This window comes from Melozone crissalis, unplaced genomic scaffold (genome assembly GCF_028551555.1).
Source record: "Melozone crissalis strain CALT ecotype California unplaced genomic scaffold, PUWL_Pcris_2 ptg000019l_1, whole genome shotgun sequence".
Classification (NCBI taxonomy): domain Eukaryota; kingdom Metazoa; phylum Chordata; class Aves; order Passeriformes; family Passerellidae; genus Melozone; species Melozone crissalis.
This window is the reverse complement of record NW_026535797.1, coordinates 7,026,462-7,050,041: the sequence shown is the minus strand read 5'-3', so window position 1 is coordinate 7,050,041 and position 23,580 is coordinate 7,026,462. Positions and strand designations below refer to the sequence as shown.

Genomic DNA, 23,580 nt, shown 5'->3' with positions numbered 1-23,580 from the left:
ACTTAAGGCAAACCTGATGAATTTCTTCTTTTCCAGGGAGGGGACATCCATAGCATCACTGGGAAAGCTGTGCCAATGCCTCACCAGCCCCACAGTAAAGAATTTTTTCCTAATATTTAATCTGTGTCTGTTTCAGTTTGAGGTCATTGCCCTTTCTTCTGTCACTGCATACCCTTGTAAAAAGTCTCTCCCCATCATCCTTGTAGGGGGCCTTTTTAGATACTGGCTCTAAAGTTCCCCTGGAGTCTTCTCTTCTCTTCTCTAGGCTAAACAATGCCAACACCCTCAGCCTGTTCCTCAAAGCAGAGGTTCTCCAGCCCTCTGAGGATGCCAGCTGCTCTCCTCTGAACTCATTCTAACATTCCACATCCTCCTTATTCTGTACCCCCAGATATGGCCATAGTGCCCCAGGGGGGTCTCAAACAATGGACCCCAGGGTCACAATCACCTCCTGACCTGCTGCTCCTCACCCCTTTCATGCAGTGCCCAAGGAGCACAGACTGCTGACTCAGGCTCAGCTTCTCCTCCATCCACAGCCCAAGTGCTCCTGCTCAGCCCCTGCCCTGCCCAGCTCCCTGTCCCCTGCAAACACCATGCTCAGGGGGAGCTCCATCCGCTCCCTGTGCCACTGGCAAAAGCCATTCAAGAGCCCGGGGGCCAAGGGCAGAGCCCTGAGGGACACCCTTCATCCCTGGCCTCCACTTGGACATGGAGCCAAGTGGTCCATCCATCAAATCCAACTCTCCAGTTTAGAGAAAAGGATGTCATGCTGGCAATGTCAAATGCTTTGCACAGGTACAGGCAGATGACATCAGTTACTCTTCCCTCAGGTACCAGCACTGTTACCCCTTTGTTCCCTTAACTTTTCTTTTGCAACTTGGGTGGCGTAGCTGCAGCACTTGCCAGTGAATGGCAGCACAATAGCCATTGAGTGTATCAGCCTTCCTCATAATCCTGAGCAATCAGTTCTCCAACTTCCTTCTTCCAGAGAAGTCTGACATTTTCCCAGGTCTCCCTTTTATCTCCAACATGTTCCTTCACTGTCATTCTGAGTTTTTAAGATTTTCTAAGCCTTCTGATGTTTACATTCTTGTAGCAAACTTTCTCACACACTTTTTGTAAATAACTTATTGTTTTGCATTCTTTTATGGAAGAGGAGAAATTCAACGGACTATTGGTTTGTCCAGTGTAATTGGAGAGGTGGCACTTTCAGCCTCGAATCCACTGTCATTTTTGGAAAACTATAAATGTTGGAGTCAGAAAATAAACTTCCCTTTTTCTTCGCCTTGAGAGCAGCAGTGTGTGTGCTTGTGTCGTTTTGTGTCCTATAGTGACACTTCACATTTTGTTTAGAGCCTGTGAAAGGACAGAAGGTGGGAAACTGATCGAGAGAGGCACTTAAACATATCACAAGGCACAGCTCTCACATGGGGTGGTATTACACAGTGTATGACCATGCTCAGAGACCGCCAGATCATCACCATTTACCTCCAGAAGCCTTTTCTTCCAGGAATATTTAATTAAACTGGAGCTTTCTGGGGCAAGCCTGTGCATGTGACAAATCTCTGGCACTATGTCACTACTGCCACCCAGGCCTCTGACTGCACAAGCCCCTCCTGAGGCAGTTGTGTGCCCAAAGGAGCAGCCACCCACCAGACCAACTCCTCCAGAAGTAAGAAAATCTAATGAGGCTTTCGCTACCCACTCTCCTCAAGAACAGGTAGTGTCAGTTTAGAAACTTTTTCAGAGGAAACAGCTTTAAAAATAAGAGGGTTTAAATCTCTGGAGAGGTACCATAGTGTTTCTAAGGGATGTGAAAGGAAAAGAAAATTATTCCTTGGGGATTTTTCTTCATTATCACCCCACCTGGAGAAGTGAGCACACAATGGGCAAAGGTCCACACATATTGATTTTAGAGCTGAGGAAGTGTGCAGCTAACAGCTTTTAAGTATCTCCATTTTCAGTTACTTCAACAAAATTACCAGTGAACAGTGTAAGAAAGTGAAAGTTTTTGTAGGAAATTGCAGGCTAAAAATGATCATTTAGGTCGCGAAATGCTTCCTTTCATTGAAAATGGAGGGCTTTCAAACGTAGGAGTTACTGCGGGCATATTGCAGCATCGTCTCCACCAAACATTTCCCAAACCACAGCCTGTCCCTCTCTCAGAACCACAATATTACAGAGTTTTGCTGCTCGGATGCTTTTAAAACCGAGGAGCGCTTGGTCGGGGCCCGACTCGGGAGGCAGTGACCGGGCTCTGAGGGAAGTGCGAGCACCACGCGGCTCTGAGGAACCAAACCCAGACCGAACCAGCTCTGCCCCAACCCTGGGTGCTCCCTGAGGGAGCAGAGCCTCGGGAGCAGAGCCTCGGGAACGTGGAGCCGGGCACAGCGCCCTGAGGTGCCGCTGTCCCGCCTTGGGGCTGACGGGGAGCGGGGGAAGGGGCGGGCGCTCCCTGGCTCCGTTGCCCGGCAGCGGCCGCGGCACCGCGATGGAGGCGGGCGAGCGGCGGCGGCTGCGGCAGGAGGCAGCTGAATATTACCGAGGGCTCCGGGTGCCGGAGCGGATGGAGGAAGTGCTGAACGCCCTGTTCCCGCTGCCCCCCCAGGATCTCTACGGGGAGCTGGTAGCGCGGGGCGGGGAAGCAGCAGGGCGGGAGCGGGGCGGCCTCTCGGAGGGGCCGTGTGGGTGCCCGCCGTGCCCGTCCCTTTGCGGTGCCCGTGCCTTTGCGGTGCCCGTGCCTTTGCCGTGCCCGTGGCTTTGCCGTGCCCGTGCCCCCTCACGGCCCTTGCCCTCAGCCAGGGCGTGCAGCGAGGAGCTCGGCGTCTCTGTGGTGGCAGTTCAGTGGTTTGTCCCCTGGCCCGGGCGAGCATTGCCATGGTTCTGTGTTTGTGGCCCGTGGCAGCTGGGTGCTGTGCATGTCCGCAGCAGCCGGGATTCTTGTCTCGACACAAAAACAAAATAGTCCACAGGTGGACTAATGTTTGTCCCTATCAAAGCTGCTACTCAGCAGGGATGGCTCCCGGGCCAGCGGTGACAAGAGGCTGGGTGCTGTTCACACTGCAGCTGCTCGTGAAAGGCAAACGGGCCCCCATGGAAGGGTCAAGAATCAGACCAATTTTATCTGTTCCCACTTGGCAAAATACTGTTGACAATAGTAATAATGAAACTTCAATTAGTGGTGATACTGGAATTGCTGGTACTAGAACAGTGAGCAGCTCTGGAAACAAAAAAAAAAAGATTTCTAGTATGGTCTTTGATGGGAGAGTGGCTGTGGGATGGAAATATTTCATTCAATCTTACACTGTTTCCCATCTCCAAGTGTTTTGCCATCATCAGTGGAAGGGACTGGAACTGGTAACATCTTTCCTTGCTTTGCTTGGTAGTTGGCATGTTCCTCTTCTTCGTAGCCCTAAGTACTTCATACTTTTCCCACTTGATAACCCATGGTTTGGTGCCTCTCCAATACTGGATTAAATAATGAAACTAGTAAGGAAGTATGTAGTAAATGTTACAAGTAAAAATGCAATCCTTTTTCTAAACCAACATTAGTGTTTATTAACTACGAACTCAGACCCAAGTGTATTGAGTTATGATATTTCATCAGGCCCAATAAAGATCATGTTGGAAGAAGAATGAGGACTCTGCCTACCAAAAGTCATGGTTTCCACTTTCTCACAGGGCTCAAAGTTTGCTGGAACATATAAATCATGGAATAATAGAATATGCTGGGTTGGAAGAGACCTGCAATGGATTTGTTTAGTGGTGGATTTGATTTTAAGGTATTTCATGGAATAAAAGCCTCTTTGCCTGGAAATTGACTTTTTTAATTGAGTTCTTTCTCTTTCATTTAAGGCTAACTACTTTTCTAAATTTTCAAAAGCTCCAGTAATATGCAAATTAGTTGGAAGAAAAGTTATTGATGGAGTTGGTGAGCCAACATTAGAAGTGGAAATATATTGTACAGTTAAAAACTATGAGAAGGTATGAGCTGTTTCTTCTTGTTTTATTTATTTTACTAGGACAGTATCTGAGAAAGTTACTATTCTTCTCACATCCCAATGTATGTTTTATTTTCCATCTTTATGACAAGACATAAATCCCAGTTGAGTGTTGTAACTTGGAGAAAAAGGTGTAATGAAAAGTTAGACAGTGGCAGCAGCTATGAAAACTTTATTTTCCAGGAATTAGACAATATTTTGTGAGTGGGACCTGATAGTGTATCTCTGTATGTTAGTTTTTTTTTCTATCTTAATGATCATGTAGGTTTTCCTTACACGTGTACTAACCTTATACATTCACTTTCATTTCACCTCTTCCTTTAATTTTCAGATCTTTATATTTCTCTTTGTGTGACACTTTCAGAAAAATACAGCACAGCTGAAAAACAGTATGGATAGAGGCTCTTCTTTTACATTGAGCTAATAGGTTGATGTGGGTGACAGTAAAGTCAAACATACCCATTTAGCACCTGCAGTGCAGAATTGATGGCTCATCTCTTCCCCAACCTGAAATATTCAAACTACATCTTTGCAGCTCTAGCTATTGTGGAGTAATTATTTCTACTTTCCCTCAGTTGAACTCTGGTTCACTTAATTCTTGAATTACATGTAACCTCATAGATATTCACAGGATATGAAGTTAATACTGTTAATGCAGGCAACTGTGGGAAATTTGTAAATTGTGTCTTCCTTTAAGTGAATTTTCCTAATATCATTTGTTGTTCATCAGTACAGAAAGATAGGTTTGAATTATCTAAGTAGGACAAAAGTAATTGATCATGAGGGATGGCATTAATGCTGATGAATCACGGTACAACAGGCTACCAACAGCTGCAATAAAAGGTGTCCTAATGACTGTGTGGTCCTTAAAATAACTCCATTCTATTCTGATAGCATAAGGCAGATCTGTCAAGAGGGGTTTTGACTATGTAGTTATAATTTTAGGTCAAAAAGCTTGAGTAATGTCTGCAATTACCAAAGTATGAGAGTCTAAAAAGAAGGTGCTGGATGAGAAAAGACAAGTGGAGCAAATAGATTTGGAGATAAGTACTTATAGAGTTGGTAAGGAGATACCTCTTAGTATTTCAAAGGACATTTCCAAGATAGAAATTAAACAGTGTTTTAACCCTTTTACATTGTTTTGGTGGGTTTTGTTTTTTTTTCCCAGAGGATTTGTTCCAGTGTAATGGCTACTCATTCTCAAATACCTGAAAATGCTTTACCTGAAACAATTGAAGCTGATGAGAGAGAAAGAAATGAGTCTGTTTATACTGCTGCGGAATGGGTCTGTGACTCACTGAACACAATGTTAAGGGACTTGGACCCTACTGACCAGTGTCAAGCTGATAAGATGCTTGGGTAGGTCTTGCATATTATGAAAATTATTGCATGTGAATATTTGAAATATTCACCATTAATTTATATTGCAATGAAAGACATGTAGGATATTCAGTGTTTTCTACTTTTTAAAAAATATTTTTAGGATATAAGGTCTGTCTCAGACCCATTTCACTACATTATTGCCTGCTTTTCATAATTATGATATAAAAAGCATGCTGGTTTGGGTTGCAACACTGAACACAGGCTGTAGCAAGCAGACCTAATTGCCTTCCATGTGCATTTGGGCAAACCTTGATAAAGGGAATAAGGACTCAGTTGGAAAATGAGTCAAAATAAGATTTTAATGCATTGTTTACACTACTTTATGTATCTCACATACTCAGTTTGCCTGAATTGGCTTTCTGTGACCCTTGGGTGAAGATTTCACTTCATGCATGTAATTGAAATTCATTTCACCTCACTGTCCTAACCTAGGCCAGGCTGATGGATGTCATGAAGTCATGACAGGATCTGTTCCTACCCATGCAAAGGAAATAAATCCTTCATGCTCAGTCTGCTCAGAGCTGACTTTCAAACCTGAGTGATTTACAAAGCTTGTCCTAAGGTTTGCAATCCTTGTGGTCCTTTTTTGTTTAATCAGTGCTACAGATGGCTACCAAAAAAGAATGATATAATAAATTTATGGGCTTCTCCAGCTTCCCACAAGGAATCTATGGCAGCAGCTCAAATACAAGCACTTTTCCTCTTAGCATGTTCTTTACCCTGCATCACATCTGTCTACATGTCACATGTCTAACGAAATTTTGACCCAGTCATTTTTATGCATCCTCCCTCAGTGAGTACTTTGCAGAGAAGGTAGAAGAAAGAAAGGAAATTGAAAGGCAAGAAAAAGAAATAAGAGAGGAAGAAGAATCAGCAAAAGTCACTACTTCCCCTGCTTCAGGCCATTCAGGCGCGACGCCTAAGCAAAAAAAGGGACGAAAATCAGGTTGTACTTTATTTAATTTTAATATTTTCTGCAACACAGATATTGAAAAAGGTCCTAAAAGACACCCTGTCTCATGTTCAGAGGGGTTGGTTACTCTCTCCTGACCTTTTTGATCACAGCAGTTTCTGCAGTAAAATGAGGGAGGGGAAAATACAGTTTCCTCATCATTCACATGCATTGGTTGAACAGTTTCTGCCTTTGTTTTACTGTTGGTTTAGACAGGAGGTTATTATTCTTCAGAGTGAGGAATAAGAATGGAGGAGGATGCAAATGAAGAATGAAAATGATAAGGAAAGAAAAGGAAATCACAGAACTGAGTAGTAAAAAGGAAATAGAATTAAGATAGAAGCTGAAAACAATTGAAAGAGGAAGGAAAGTTTCCTTCTAACACTGAGAAAAGGAGGAAATACAGAGAAAAGCAAAAGAGAAAGAGAGAAGAGGGTGAGACAGGAATGAAGGGTAGTATAGAGTAAAAGGAAGTAAGCAAACATCCTACTAGAAGAAAAAGGAAAAAAATATGTGAGACTAGAAAAACAAGGTAAAAATACACAGCCAAAATGAGACAACCCAAAGAAAAAACCACCACATGTTATCTCCATCTATACATTAAACTCAGACAAAAAAGGGTTGTAGTCATTTGTTGGAAGGGCAGAAAAATTTGGCAAATTATTATTTCTTATCAGTTTACTTGCAAGTATCATATACTGTCAGTAAAAAAAACCTCCCACTTCATATGGGGAGGTATTTCACACTTCATATTGGATGTGTGCACAGTAAGTTCACCTTTCACCTGAGATTTAACTTCTGCAGTTGTCAGGTCCATCCAGATATCATCGTGGTGTATTTGATATTTGAGTCAAGCTCCTGCTGATACATCTATTATGTGTTTTCACTAATTGTGGCATTAATTGTAATGTTATTGTCAGACTCAGTGCATGACTATTTGGAGCCAATATCAAACAGTTCCCAATGCAGTGATTCTTGGGAATCATCACTTATTGCAGCTTCTGAAGGTGCTCCCTCTAAGTGTTCATGTAAGCAGTGTAGGCAATAAATAAATAAAATGTAATGGGAACTGCTTGGTTTAAAGTTTTGGACAAAGTTATTGTATCTGAAAGGGAAATAAATTCTTATGAAAATTTAGTGTGTAATATTTAAAAGACCTGTTTTCTCTTTGGGAATTCCAATTGTAATAGGCCTGAAATTTTTCTCACAGTCATTACTAGGTGAAATCAAGTGTTTGTAATCCCAATCAGGTTATAATGTAATCTGCAATTTTATTGCCAAATCTGAGTATTTCAGGAACACAATAAAGAAGACTGAAAACAGTGCTTTTGAAAGGAACCTGAAAAACGATATAATGTTATTAGATTCAAACACAGATAAATAAAAATACATATTTCAGTGGCTGAAAGATCTCCAAAAGAAACAGACTTGAAATGCATTTGAAACCAGAGTGAGGACAGGTACTCTTCTTATTTGTAAGGTCATTCCATGTAAAACAGCTGACAAAATTAAGTTTTTAAAAAATAAATTATTGTTTTTTAGTGCATTGAGTACACAGTGAATATTTACTCACATAGCTCTGATCCACAAGCGTATATTTAGCACCAAGAAAATGTTTAGATACTCTTCTCTGTGTTGTAGGAAAGAAGGTGTCAGAAGACACTCCCATCCCACCTGCAGAGCCTGCTGAGCCAGGGCTGTGTGGCAGCTTGGCCATTGGGGGAGCATCCCTTGCCATAGCCAAGGCTGGGGCCACCATCAGCCGTGTCCCATTGTACTTGTACACTGCACTGCTGAAACACAAGGTACATGGGGCTTTGGTCATTTGCTTTATTTCATCCCAGTTGTCATAATTATTGCAGTTGTGACAGTGTTATTCAATCTGCCTCATAGAATGCACCCTTAACACCATTGCCCGTGTTTGAATCCTGTACCATAACTCAAATATGTAAGAAATTATTCTGATTTTTACATTTTTATTTTCACCTGGCACTCCCAATTACAGGAGACACCTAAAGAAATTACTTTACCACTCCCAATGGTTACTGTGTTGTACTGTGAAAAAAATTCACCTACAAAACTGAAGTTAGTCAAAGAAGTTATGCTTATACCACCAGTTGAGTTATTACTCCATCAGGTACTGTTTCTTTTTTTTAATAAGTGTATTCTATAGACATCATACTGACTACATATGTACATAAATATATAGGTCTTTTCAATATAGTCCTTACAAATTATAATTTTCATTTTTTCTTAGCTTAGAAGGCCAAAGTTTTAACAGATGTTAGTGCAGAATTCTAACACTAATAACATTAAATTAAGTAAAAAGATGATTTAAAAGAAGAACCATTAAGATTTAAGTTAAAAATGGATGTTTGTATAGAGGAGAAGATCAGTGCATTGAAGAAGATGTCAAGGAATTGTGTTACACAATAATAGATTTTGCATTAGTGGATTATAAATATTACCAGTTGTTTGATATAGAATACAAAACAGCAAAACCCATAACAAATTCACAGGAAAGCAGGAAATATTTGGGAATAAGTTGCTTTAAAATGAAATTGTGACACTAGAAGGGAATACAAAGAGCAAGAAAGATGGGTGAGACAGATGGGATCAGCCCTCTCTCTTTTTGTTTAGCCATGTGTTGCATTAAAGAATGCATCTGCACAAGATGCCTCCATCAGGGCTGTGATTTCTACTTTGTGTGCTGCTGACCTGAACAAATAGCTGAGCTCGATTCTCTTTCTTTTTGCTTTTCCTTTGACTTTTCTGGATTGTCCCCCAGAGCTGATAACAAGGTCCCTGATCCTGCCGCATTCAAAGGCAGGATGGCTCCCAGTGCCCGTGGCAGAGCAGGAAGGTGTTTGCTGCACTGCAGAGCTCCGAGCTGTTTGCCCTGTGTTGGTGCCAGCTGTGACTGACTTCTGCCCCCTTCAGTATTCCTGTACTGGCACTGTTGGGGAAAATCTGAAATGTCCTTTACAAAGTTCACACTCAGCATTTACAAGCTCAGCTGAAAAGGAAAAAGAGCCTTGCGTGAAAAACAATGAATTCATTTAATTGGAGTGTTTAAAATCCAGACAGTGATTTTTTTCTTTTCCTGCTCCTTGGAAGTATTCTGAAGGTAAATGCACTCAGTTCTTGTCAGAGTTTAGGAAGTCTCAAGCAGAGTCACAGTTGGGAGCAGGGTTTATCACCTTCCCACTTCTCAGATAGAAATGCACACCCAGATGTTTTTTACTTGTTAGATATCTGAAGGGCTGCTTTTGGGGAGGAGAGTGCTTTCCTTGACATCCCATAATCAAATATTCCTGCTCATTCCACTGCTGCTAACCCTTTATCGTTGGACATGGCTGCATTTTGTGAATGGAGAGATTGTGTTGAGGAGTCTGAACTTTTTTGAAGACTTTATATTAAAATTTGCATTTAGAATGAGTGTTTTCTCTCTTCTGATTTAAGCTGCTAAAATGAATTAATATAACTTTCTTTTGAAGATTACTGTTGTTTCATTTCAGGGCATAGAAATAGTTCTGGAAATTCAGAAAGAAATTACAAGAAAGATAGAGTCTCCAGGCAAAACGGTACAATAAAAAATGTGTTCCTACAGTGAGGTGTCCTTCATCTGATCTTTTACTACCCTTGTCCTTTCAAACGTCCTCATGGAACACTTTGCCTGTTACAGGCCTGTGACACAGAATGGAGGATGTTTTTCTCTGACAGATGAATAAAACACTGCCCATTTGATGATACTCAATTAAAATTTAGAACAAATCATTGTTCTAAGCATAAGGCTTTCTGTTTATCTGAAGAAATATACTGGGAATGAATGGTATCAGAGGGCATATAAAATATATATTCTGATCTTGCTACACCTCTCACACAGAACATAATTTATTTTACTACTGTAGCACCAAATCAGACTCAGTGTGTGCATGTGCTTTTTGGAAAGCAATGTTGTGTTTCTCCAAGTACAGAGTCTAGATTCTCATTTTTGATGGACTGGGTGAGAAAGTCTTGAAAAACAAATGATGGTTGGACAGATGTCCACCTAGAAATAAATATTTTAAATTAGTAACCACTGCAAAATAAAACTATTAAACTATTGAATAAAGCTATTTCCTAACTGAAATATTTGGTCTCTTTTGACCAAAATTCAGTCAATTCCTTTCCTTTCCTTTCCTTTCCTTTCCTTTCCTTTCCTTTCCTTTCCTTTCCTTTCCTTTCCTTTCCTTTCCTTTCCTTTCCTTTCCTTTCCTTTTTCTTTGCATTTTTCCATGGAATTGATTTTATCTCCTTTCACTCCCAACAGCCTGCTTCACGAGCAGAGAGCAGGAGAGGAAGAGGACACAAAGCTCAGGTAAGAAAAGAGATTTTATCTCTAAGCCTTCAACGAGGTATTAACAGCAGCAGGGAACTTAAAATGTTCTTAAGAAAGGAAGCATTAATCTACATCACCATTTTGGAAAGGTCAAGGCAAGACTTAAGTATTCCAAATGCTCATATTTTACATAAAAATTTAAATTCTTCTGACTACACCTTCCCTTTGGGGGCAGTAGAGGAAATAGGGAGAAACTTCTGGAATCTGGTAATTTTTCTCAGATAGAAATCCTGGTAATTTATCCAAATGAGCATTTTGCAGGCCTGTGGCACCAGCAGAGAACTTTTGATTGTGTAGGCCATAAAACTGTTTTCTGTAAGATTGTGGATTGTGCTGTTTCCCAGCCCTGGGAGCATCACTCCCCTCTTTATCCTGCTGCATTCAGTGCCCAGTCCAGTCTGAGGTTATAGATAATGGCAGATACAAACCAGTAGCTAAAGGGCAGCACTCACAATATTCCACAGGACATTATTTTATATGGCTCAAATGATCTTTTTTATCCCTTCAAAACTGGTGGTTTGTTGATGAGTTTTCCAAATAGTGGGATGGAAATGCCATGCAGGTTTTGCTCTTCATTCTGAGATGATTAAATATTATCAGGTGAGAGGCATTACTGTTGTGAACTTAGAAAGAAAGGATCAACAAAAGCTTTCTTATTTTATTGTTGCTAAAACAAAAAACTCATCATCATGAAGTGCTGGCCAATGTCTTTCTGGTGGGTAGTTTCCATATCAGTACCACAATATGTACAGCAATCATAAGGTGGAATATTTCTGTAAGATATACACAAGGAAACAATGCATTAGATTCTCTGAAAAAAATTCCATTCATTTCAGTAGGAGAAAACTAAAGGAGACAGTAGTGAAACTGAATTTAAAGCTGATGAAGGCACCATGTTAGTTTGAACTTTTTGTGAGGGGAAAAAAGGAGAAATTACAAACTAGGCAGTGAAGAAGAACTTATTTAGGTTAAGAAGGCGAAAACTAGACAGAGAAAAATGTTTTTATAGAGATAAACAATGCTTTTAATACATGTAACTAGGCACAGCATATGGGCATCTTGAAAACCACATGAAATTGCAGATTTAACCTCCATCTGAAGTGCAGGAAAACTGAGGCATCTTTTGCTGTCTATTGCTGCATCTTTATAATCCAAAATTCCCCAGACTTGAAAGTTAAAAATCAACGTTTGGAAAACTACAGAAAAACTGACAACAGAGGGAAATACATGAAATATTTGCTCAATACTTGCAAACGTGGCTGATGTCCAGCAATACTGTCCCTGAAGCAGACAAGTGTGTGCAGCTGGGCTGGAGGTATTTCCCCTCTATGAAATTTGTTCCTTCTAGAACTCTTGGGAGATTCTTGAGGTTTCTTGAACACTCTCCAGAGTCAATGTCAATGTTGTAGTTGAGGATTAATGAGTAAAAGCTTTTAAAATTGGAGGATATGGTTTTTTTGGAAAAGGGTTGGTCTATAGCACCAGAGCATTTATGGCAACCCAGTGGTTGTTAAGAGTGCCTTTAAGATAATCTTTTAAACCAGTGCTGGCCATACAAGACTGAGATCTGCATGAGTAGAAATATTTCCAAGGACTGTTGCCCTCTACTCATTAGCACTTGATAATCCCTCTTTCCTAGAGAATTGTCCTTAAAAGCCACTAAGGAGATTTGTGAGAACAAATCTATAATTTGATGACTAAATGCAGACTGAAATGACAATGAAAAAAAGCCCATAAATATGTATAATAACTATGTGTGTAAACAAAATGATTATTTTTGTTTTGCTTTCAGCCAGGACCCTTAAAAAGATTTTCACACTTAGGCTGCCTGATAACAGGATATGATAGTCTGGAACAACTGCTACTCCAACTGCAAGCAGCTTGCAACAGTTTAGGTCTGGAGCTGGGAACAGACTTGTACTTAGCAATAAATTGTGCTGCTCATGAATTAATGGATTATGTAAGTTATTTTTCAATTTCAATTTTCTTGGGTTTTAAAATAAATGTAGCTTTGTTAACATTATTATTATGTTGCAGACTCACCTACAAGCTCCTAACTCCCTTTTTTTAAGATAGCAATCAAGCAAACAGAAAGAATTATCTCTGCATTTATGAATTCTGGCTGAATCTGCTTGTTTTTCCATTATATTAAGCCACATCTCTTGTTTGCTTCAAACTGTCCTAACATTTGCTTGTATTTTTACTATGGTATGTTTATATACACATTAGTGCCCATCTCATTGTGCATCAACATTAATGTTTTAATATCAGTTTTTTTATATTTTTATTTGACAAAATCTGTTTATCTCCTGATAAAGTCTCACAGTTCTTGCCCCTTATTCCAGGATCAATCAGATTTTTTTCCAAGCAGAAAAAGAAACTACCAATTCCTTTTAGTACCTTATAAGCTTTTGTGTGTTTGGGTGTTCTGTAGTGCCAAAGCTTCCATTACCAATATCTTTTGTGAAAGCAAAAGATATCACCTGGTTGTGATATTTGTATCCTACACCAGAATGTGCAAAATCTTAACCATTGAATTACCAGTAATTCTGTAACTTTCTGTTATTGAACTGTCAAAGCCACTAGAGCAGTGGATATCCTGGCACAGTTTTACAGGGTGCCCCTAAAATTCCTCCCAGGCTGCAGTTTGTGCTTCCCAGAATGATGAGACTGGTTTTAAGTGAGGCTATTTTTTTTTTTTTTGAAAGGGGAAAGAAGCAGGGAAGGGCAGTATCTTGGTTTTGGGCACTGAGAGTGCAGTCCTTGCCCCAGCAATATTTTCTTCATGAAAATGAGAAGGAAAATCACCTTTTTTTTTTTTTTTAAGAGAAAAATGAGATTTTTTTTCACACAAGATTCAATAAAAATGTCAAATATTGCTAACTTCATGCTGCAGTTGTGTCAGACTGGCAGTGTTGCCTAGAAAATGCTGAAATAGATCTCTCTTCCTTTGGCATTGTTCAGAGCCTTTGGCATGGGCCCGCTGGAACCCACAGTGTCACTTGAGGCAGAGTTTTCTGTACCAATGTGCTGACAGCTCAGGCACAGGGTGAGGCAGATGAGGGAATGCCTCCTGACTGAAGCACACACAGAGATGGGTGCACTCTGCTCTTCAGGGTCCTCATTCCTCATCTTTCATGCTTTTTACTTTGCTTTCTAGGATAGAGGGAAATACGAAATACTCACTGGAACATTCAAAAGTCCTGATGAAATGGTTGCCATGTATGTGGAAATGATTAAGAATTTTCCTTTTATTACTGCATTAATAGATCCCTTAAGAAAAGAGGTAAGATACCACAGTGCAGTCCTTTAAAAACTGGTGGTACTGTTCAGAGCGTATCACTGAGCTTTTCTCATTTTTACAAAACATGTAAAATACAAAACTTCTGATTTTCAAGTTTTTAAGCACAAAAATATTCCTGGAAAACGCATCTAACAATTTATTTGAATATATTTTATTAGCAATATCCAAATTTTTCTATACTTTTAACATAATTTCTGATGGAAAATCCTGACAGAATACAGTCAGTACACATACCTTAAAGAATTACAAGAATTTGCTTTTTTGAAATCTGATTCTACTTGCTGAACCACTGTTATTTTGATTACATTTTCCTCTTTATGTACACTATTCAAATTATAAGGTGAAATTGTAAAATTTAAGTGTATTACAAAAAATTGATGTGTAATGCAATGTTATATTAAGCTGGAGAATCAAACATTCGAATGTTATTGTATATTCAGCCCAAAAAACACCAGATGTTATTGCTGCAGTACATTGTGATGGATATTTATAACCAAAGTCCTTTCACTGGCAGCATTGCTCAGCAGAATATTTCAGGTGGGAGTCAGACACCTCTGTTATCAAAGTTTGAGGAGTTAATTAATGTGGCAAATCAAATACAACAATAAAGCACAATAATATTAAGCATGTTATCAAGCTGTAGATGGATAAAAGAGATTGTGTAACTTAAAATATTCACATTTATACATGAGGTTAAATTTCCATGTGTTAAAAAAAGAATAAAAACTTAATTGCTGCAGAATCTACAGTTGTAGACTGAGATTCTGCAGTTGCCCAGCTTAATACAAAATTTGCTCTGGGTGTCAAATTTCACTTTATCTTCTTAAAAATAAATATAGGGAGTTCATTTTCATGAACAAAACACAAAGACTGTGATTGAAGGGAGAAGCAAAGTGATGTTGGCTCTGTGAATCTGCCCAGTGCCTGAATCAATAATTCTAAAACTGATCAACTGCAAAATCCATCTGATTTTGTCCTCAACTGGAACTTTAAAAGTTCATTTTTTGAATAACTGTGTTTAGGATTACCTCACTCTGGTTAGCCTTGCCTCCCTGTGTTGTTTCAGTCTGACTCCCTGAATTACCACGTTCCAAAACACCAGGTCACTCCCCACTCCTGCCAGGGCTGCAAACTCCCTGGGGAATTCTTATGAAGGAAAATCTGTGCAAGATGAGAATCAGCAGGAGAATTACAGCACACAGAATTACAGTGAAGGGCAGAGTCCAGAGTTAAGGGAAATGCCTCTCCTCCTCCTCCTCCTCCTCCTCCTCCTCCTCCTCCTCCTCCTCCCAAATCTCCAAGGTTTACCCATGCCACATCTTTGCCCCTGATAATCAGATCCTTCAGGATTAGCTCTGGTACCAATTCAATAATTCATTGCCAGACACCAGACCACTTTGGTGTTAAAATTTAAAACTTTTGTTCATGTGTCAAAAACTTCATTTTCTCTTATGCACAGGCTTGAAATCCATGCAGGAATGGCACCTGATGTTGATTGCAAGTACATAAGTGCAAAAAACTGATCCACAGACCAAGAATGGCAGAATTATGAAATAGGAATGTTTCTAATGTGAGAACTTTGCATTCTGTGGACACAAAGCAAGCAAATTAATTAGTAAATTTCTTCTTTCAAATTCTTTACATATCCTTGTCCTTTATTTAGCCTGGACCATGTAGCATGTGGACAATGCATTAAAATAAAGAAACAAAGACCCTGCAAAATGGAGCTTTGCTAGAAAAGAGAGCATTGTATTCTTCTGTTCCCTATGGGTCCTGCCATTGAGTCTATGTCTCCTGTTCATTATTTTATGTTCAAACAACTATGACACTTGAAATATAACACAAAAATGAGTCATTTGAATAAAACAATAAAAAATTATTTTATGTTCCATCAAAATGAAATAAATTTCAGTAGGGAAATCAAAATAGCAGACCCGTACACTTAATTTAATTTAAATATTTTCACTATATTTTGTGCAAATAGTGTTGATTAATTTCAGATTAAAATTTATGTTTTCTAGCAAAATCTTAAAACCCAAGGAAAATCCAAGTGGTATGTTTTTCTTAGGCAGAGGATTTAAAATACAGTATAAAATGTAGTATGTTTATATGAAGGGCATATTTAGGATTAAACCCAGATTATTATTTGATTTTTAGAGTTTCCATTCAGTTTAGTTTTTTAAACTGCAGTTGTTTGTTCAATTTGTTTGTGCAGGACAGGGAACAGTGGAGCAGCATCTGTCGTGCCCTTGGTTCCAAATGCTTCCTGATTGCTGAGGATGCTGCCACACAAATTTCCAAACTCAAAACTGACCAAAACATAAACATAGCAATGTGCAGTGGTGTTGTCCTGAAATACATTAACCAGACCACGGTGTCAGACCTCATAGAACTGACTGGAATTCTGGATGGTGAGTAGAGGGGGGAAAGGCTGAAACCAAACCCTGCAAGCCACACCTGTAAATATGACGTGTTTTTATTTAATTATTCTAATTAATAAATTCTAATTTAGAAGGCACTTGTCAGAACAAACTGAAATTCGAGTTTTGATTCAAAAATCCCTGTCAAGGGTCTTAAAACAGCAGTAAAGGTTTCAACTATTGCCTGTTAATACACTGTGAATGTTTTGAACGTGGGTGCCCTTTGACACTGCAGCTAAGTGTCATGCAGTTAGATACCAGAATTAAAGAAAATAAGAGAGATGTGGTCAGTTCATCTAAATTTTGAATAATTTTAGCATTAATAATTTAAAAATTCAGACACGTGAAAACCGTTTAAAATTGCATTTAGGTAGATTATTGACTACATATTATTGAGCCTTTGTGGTAAGTATTAAGAAACTGTGCAGCTTCACATGTAAGATTTCTCTTTGTATCAGATTTCCTTTATTAATTTTATACCTAAGGAACAGTGAACAAATTTAATATAGCTTACTTTTTTTCTTATTCCTTAAAAAACACCCAGAATCACTGTATCAGAGTGAGTAAATAGCAACTAAAAGCTTCCATTCAGTCAGGATGGTAAAGTCTTTTTTGAATCGAAGAAAAATAATTACTATAGTGAGGAACACATTTAAAATAAATAGCACAGCCTGATCAGACAGATCAGTGAGAGGCAGAGACCCGGACAGGATGTTAAATGTTCCCTTATCTATCTGAAAATAAAACAGAATGTTAATGTAGCAAACAGCAAATATAGCAATGCAGTTTACATTTTTGTCAGGTGGGGTTTACTCCTGTTAAAGCTTGCATAGCCCAAGGGTAAAAAAAAAAAAAAAGAACTCCAAACAATTTCTGTGTCAAATATATAAAATATACTCTAATGAAGGCGTTCCCTCCTGTTATATACAGGTCAAAGACATATTTCCATATTAGGAAGTCCAGATAGAGAATCTTCAGATGAGAGCCTTGTGGATCTGGTAAGTACTGAAAGCTGTTCAATTGCAGAATTGCAAAAATACTGCTTTTAACATGCACTATTTTTTAAGGAGAAAGCCTTTTTGTGCTTGAGAAAGAAACAACATTTTACAAAATGGGCTTTTTCTAGGGGGTTGGGTTTTTTTTTTTGTCCCACAGAGAATGGTTATTCTTCTGAGTGTAAAGAGAGCACACAGGAAATTTGCCAAAGCAGGGAGTATATTCAAAAGTGTGTATGATCCATTTGCTTGCATTAGTTTATAAAAAACTATGAATTACTTACAACATTCCAGCGTAGTAACAACACTTTAAGCAAATATCCTTAACACTACTATATTTAATCTTTTGCACATAAAATTTCCCTTCATATGCCAGCTAAAATTACTGTTTGCATCGGGCAGATCTTTCACGGGGAGGTTTTATTTCCCCGTTTTTCTCAGCAGAGAGACGGGGGTGTTCAGTTAGACTGAGGATACGGTGTTTAATTTTTGGGAATGGCTTCACTCGGCCAAGTGAGGATTTTCTCGTTGCAGGCTGTGGGCCTGGGTGCCCGGTTCCTCAAGTTGGGAGGTCTGTCCCGCGGAGAAAGGGTGGCCAAATACAACCGGCTGCTGGCTATAGAGGAGGAACTGGCCGCGAATGGAGCGCTGCGTACGAGCTTCTTTCTTACTTTGTTTTCAGCCTGCCATGAATACGGGCACAAAGATTGGAGGGAGAATGATTGAAACTGCACCCCAGGAGGGAAGCGGAATCAAAAGGCTATAAATAAGGGCTGACAAAAAAAGCCTAGGATAGCACTTGCCACAATGTATATTGTTGTCCTAATGGATTATCTGTTTACTGAATGTTAAAATAGACCCCTTCTTGAGGAGTAGCCTACATTAAGCTTTTTTTCCCCCAGAATTAATTGGTTGGAGTCTTGAAGCCCACGGTGCAAAAAGGAACAAAACAAAAAACCGTGCATATAATGTGTCGAAAAGCTGCCAAAATGGAATTTTAGGCCAAATACCCCACCTCCCTCGAGGCCCGAAACATATATTGCTAACAAAACTTCATTTCACAACCCTCTTTTGTACGTTACATTTCCAGCAAAATGTGTTTGGAAAGCCACAATTGCGTGGGTAAGCCTCAAATAAAACCCAAGAAAACCCCAAGTTGACGATGCACATTCAGCCTTAGCCACTTGTATGCATCTGCCTGCCTGCTCCAGGACCTGCATCTTCTTTTTACACTGTACCAAGGCACTGTTAAATGCTTAGCAGTTCATTAGAGCCACTTCTCACTTGCTCAGGTATCAATCAAGCCAGAATAAAGACATGCAGTCTAAAGGGGAGGCAGAGAGACAAGGAGAGGAAGAATGGAAGGAAAGGATTTGCAGGAATTGTATAATGCCTAAGAAAAGGAAACACGAAGCAGAATTAAGTCATTTTACCCTCTTGTTGGTAATAATTTCCAGTGTTCTACACATAGGGTAGCAGCACTTGACATGTACGCTATAGAACAAAGTTTTAATTTTTTTTTTTTAATTGAGAATATGTTGAGTTTTTTCAAAGCTCCCCCTTGCTCATAAATAACCATTGTAAAAAACAGAAACATAGAAATTTTTTTTTTTTGCTGATAGTTTCACAGAGTGCACTTTTCAAAGATAAGATAGGTAATTCTAGAACTGTGAATTTTAACTGCATCAGCAGTATTAATATATTGCCTCCTCAAATAGTATAGTCTCAGCAAAGGCTCTCGAGTCTGACAAACATTTAGACCTGTATCTGGTGAAATGAAGCAGCAGCAATCCCCGACACCGTTCATCACTGGGCAGAAATAAGATCCAGTCGCTAAATCAACAGCAGGGCAGGAGTGGAGCAGGTCTGAGCTGCATCCCAAGCTCCTCATTTGCTGGGAATGCCCAGGAGAGCGCAGGCAGGGCACTCCAGCGGCTGCGAGGTGGCTCTGGGTGACACCAGGAGCTGTGAGGAGCCTGCTCGGGGCTCAGGAGCACCGAGCCCGGCTCTGCCATGGCCTGGCCCTGTCCCGGGGTGCTCAGAGCAGCCCCGGGGCTGCTGGGCCACCACAGCTCCGGGAGCTGCTCCAGCCTGGCCAGGGCACAGCAGCGTCCCCTCCCTCGCTGGCACTGCCCCTCCTGCAGGGACACCGGCAGGGCTGGGGAAAGCAGGGAGCTGAACTGCTGCTGGCTGAGCTGCCAGTGATGGGAGCAGCACTGGGACAGGGCTTTGTGAGCACTCAGCTGGTGGGAACCGGGCAAGAGCAGCAGTGCAGGGGAGAACAGAAGGCAGCAAGGTGAGAGATCGGTGAGGAAAGGAATGCAGTGAAAATCCCAGCTCAGGATGCAGTGCACCATGGCCTGGTCCTGTAATCAAACTGTTCCTCCTTTCTAAGGAAGGCCCAGACTTCTAAAGGGGTGTCCAGTCTTGTCAGCATCATGTGGCATTTCCAAAAGAACATTACAACAATCCCCATTACAGCAAACATGAGCTGCCTTTTTCTTTTTCTTCTATTTCAGGTAAACCAAAACTTGAATTTGTTGATTTTGCTGAAGAAAAGCCAGCACAACTTCCTAATGTGCTTCCTGCCCCACAGAAGATTTAGTTGCCTCCACAGCTCTCAGCCAGCCCTGCAGATTCACAGCCTGCCTGCTCAGCTCCCAGAGAACAGCACACTAACCTAGGCTGTCAGCACTAACTTTGGGACAAATTTCTAAGAAAAAACATTTGCTAAGAAACTTGCATATTAACTATTCCTAAATCCATTTAATTTTGAGCAGTTCAGCCAGATATCTCTAAAAGATTTCAAATACTGGCTTCTCTTTTCCCAGGGACCATTGCCTTCAGCTGAAACCAAATTAACTGAGCAGTGACTGTAGTCACTGAAAATACCACAAAATTCTGTGCTGCATTTACAAATTGACAAAACAAATACTGCTGTGTTAAGTCCAAAACGAAATGTTTGTTTTGAGAAAATCAGAATCTCCCTCCATACAAAGAGCAAGCTGTTGACAAACAGTAAAAAAAACCCCAAACACAAACAGAACACCACATTTTACAAAAAAACAAAGGCCTTGAGTGTTCTGCTGCTCCATCCTCCCCACCCCCTCAGTGCTGCTCTGAGATCCAGCCTGCAAAGAAGATTTTGCTCCACTTGTAGCTCTCAAGACAAGTGCAAACCCCAAATGCTGGGCACAGAGCTGGGACTGGCATCAGTAGGAAGCCTGCTCCAGCTGGCAGCAGTGAGTAACAAGTCAATTCCACAAGGTCTGGGAAACTTGTCAGGAGTCTTTTTAATAAGCAACAATGAAAAGTTAAAGAAATAATTTATGTTCTAGGTAACAAAACAGTTTAAGTAAAAGAAATGCTTCTTGAAAAACTTCTGGGTTTTGCATAATTTGAAAATCTGAACATATAATACAGCAGCAATAATTTGAGGAAAAAATACATATATGAAATTTTGCATTTTAAGTTCAATGTAACAGACAACTAAGTAAAAAATTAACAACCAGAACCAACTCCCCCCAAGAAATGAAAATATCAGTGAGAGACAAATTCCTGCAAGTTTATGAACTGTATGTAATTCAGTCATTAGATCAAGTCCAAGATTTTCGTAGCAAACATGCAAAAACCACCAAAATAGATGTGAAACCACCACACTCATTACTATCATTTTATTTTTAGGAAAAGCACCAGACAGTTGCATGCAGAGCCAAACCAACAAACTCAGAACATTCATCCTTTCGATACTATCACTGTTTCAAATAATTAAATAAAAAAGAATCCAAGTGCATTCAAGTACGTGCCCACCCAATTTCAGTTACACCAATCTTTAGGTAAATCCCTGATTCCATTTGTTCATTATAAAAGAATGAGATACTGTGCTGAATTTAAAGAGACCACAATGGAATGTGAATTGGCAGTGGAGCAAATCAATGATGTTCCTATCTCACCCTTGCCATAGAAATAAGGGCTGAGGGAAACTGGGATTTGTTATCAAATACAGACACCTGAAGTGTCACCTAATAAAGAAATTAATGCCACCAGTGTGTGCCAGGTTCAAAGCAAGGGCTCATTTGTGAGCACTGTGAGCTTTCAGCTGGGAGTTCTCAGAATGTTGATGATTCCCAATAACTTGCAGTCCTAGAATGAATCCCAACTGCAGCCCATACCCACTGGAGCCTAAGGCAAGTTATTTTTGTGCAGCAGTAAAAACAGACTCCAGCTGCAGCAGTTCCAAAAGCTGCTGTGTAACATTGAAACAAAACTCAGGAACAAGTCTTTCTTTGCAAAGCTTTCAACCCAACTGAGAGCAACCAGTCCCAGCCCACAAAGCCCTGACCCTGGCTATCACTGCCAGAAATCCTGGTACCACAGTGAGATGCTGCACTGCCTCTGCATTTCAGTCTCTGTCCCCTGGCAATCTGAGACAGAAGGGTTGTGCTTGTGCTTTTCATTTCCTGCCTGTGTGGGGACAGCAGGCAGGGGACCAACAAGATCTTGGTTTAAGTGGGTATCTTTAGAGCAATGTGTCTAAACACATTTTTATTCATAATCAGTAACACCCCCATACTGAAGCTGATGAGGGTGTGTAATCACTTCCAGGGCCTAACCCAAACCTGTCCAGCTCAAGAGGGATGCAAGGGGCTTCTGGCAAGCTTTGGAACAGACCTTCAACAAGGCATCTTCTCAATAAAAGAAGAGTTTAAAAAGCCTCTTCAAATCCATTTTTAAAGGTAACTGACACAATCTAAGAAATTAATAACCATACCTGCAAAATTAAAATGGGAAAGGGATTTTGAATGACACACAGTTATTTAACACTTCAGTGCATGTAACAAAAGCTGCATACAAAAGACCATTTCAATCTGTATTATTTCTGTCTGGAGTACAGACCGTGGCCCCTAGTAACACACCTAAGCAATTCACATGTCCAGATAATGATTCCCAAAAGGTACAGCCTTGCAGAGTAACAATTAACAGCTAGAACTATCTGTTTCTTTCATTTTCCCAACGTTAGTTTCTTTATGCAGTGGCTTGCTTTTTTCCTCTTTCACTTTGTTCTGGTTCAGGGCATTTTCAGACACTTGATCCCCACTGGTGGACACAGGATCTAAAACTACCACGGATTCTGTCTCTTTTTCACTGCTAGAAGCTTTTCTTGTCAATTCTGTGTGACTAGTTGATCTAGAAGAAAAAGAATAAATATATAAATACAAATGACAGTTCACATATTCAGAAGTGCATAAAAACACAGAAAAGCATTTCTATTAGTAGCACATACAACCAAGACAGGTCTGCTAAGCTAATAAATAGATTTATGGATTTAACAGCTGTTATGAACAGACAGCAATGCACAAAGTGCAACAGTCACATTCCCTCTCCTGAATCATTTGTTAAGTCAGGCATAGAAGATGAAAAATGAACTCACAAGGCACTGAAAAGTGGTTTCTGCACACCTTTAGCCCAGAGCCACCTGCCTGGGGGCTGCACTGCATGACTGAGGCACAGCATTATCAGGTGTTCCCTTGGCTGCTGCTGGTCTCACTGGGAGCAAGCACTGAGGATTTCTGGAAATTCACCTACTGGCTTTGCTGAACTGTCAAGGGTGTTTGACCCACGCTCTGTGCTGCAGAAATGGGGTTACACCACCATTGTTTGCAGTGCAAGGATTCATGGGGATAAAAAGCCTCTGAGCAGGGAGGAAGGAAAGGTCAGAGACACCTGGGTTATTTGTCAAAGCTGGCATCAGCCTATAAACACTAAAAGCACTTGTGTGTATTCAGAAGCTTTGTACTGATGTTGAAAACATGCAGGCAAATCCTTAGATTAGCTGGAATGCACCAGCAGAGAACGTGGCAAACACTGGGAATTCTCAGCCTGAACAAGTGGCAGACTGGGGTGTTCCCGCTGCCACCTTAACCCTGCTGGGTGGGCAGACAGAGAGCCTGAGAGCACGGGCTGTGCCTCCTGCACCCTGCATTGCAGAGCCTGAGCATTGCAGAGCCTGAGCCCCCAAAGCCTGGGCATTGCAGAGCCTGAGCCCCCAGAGCCTGGGCACTGCAGAGCCTGAGCCCCCAAAGCCTGAGCATTGCAGAGCCTGAGCCCCCAGAGCCTGGGCATTGAAGAGCCTGAGCCCCCAGA

General features: G+C 40.4%; 2 protein-coding genes across 4 annotated transcripts in view; one reads left to right on the top strand and one right to left on the bottom strand.

Moving 5' to 3' along the window:
* The first annotated feature begins 2,491 nt into the window (after positions 1 to 2,491).
* ENO4 (enolase 4) lies at positions 2,492 to 20,621 on the top strand. The gene is made up of 14 exons (XM_054277144.1): positions 2,492 to 2,626; positions 3,856 to 3,984; positions 5,170 to 5,360; positions 6,179 to 6,330; positions 7,978 to 8,141; positions 8,342 to 8,473; positions 9,855 to 9,920; positions 10,649 to 10,696; positions 12,510 to 12,677; positions 13,878 to 14,003; positions 16,237 to 16,432; positions 17,372 to 17,439; positions 17,971 to 18,088; positions 19,956 to 20,621. The coding sequence occupies exons 1-14, from the start codon at positions 2,492 to 2,494 to the stop codon at positions 20,039 to 20,041; spliced, it is 1,779 nt and encodes a 592-aa protein (XP_054133119.1). The 3' UTR covers positions 20,042 to 20,621.
* An 83-nt stretch (positions 20,622 to 20,704) lies between these two features.
* The window catches only part of SHTN1 (shootin 1), a 55,923-nt gene continuing 53,047 nt past the window's right edge, over positions 20,705 to 23,580 (bottom strand). For 2 of the 3 annotated variants that reach the window (XM_054277141.1, XM_054277142.1), the window contains exon 17: positions 20,705 to 22,623. In XM_054277141.1, the coding sequence (XP_054133116.1) occupies positions 22,413 to 22,623 (211 nt within the window). In that variant the 3' untranslated portion in view covers positions 20,705 to 22,412. The remainder of the gene's footprint in view (positions 22,624 to 23,580) is intronic. The other variant, XM_054277143.1, reaches the window with a different exon arrangement.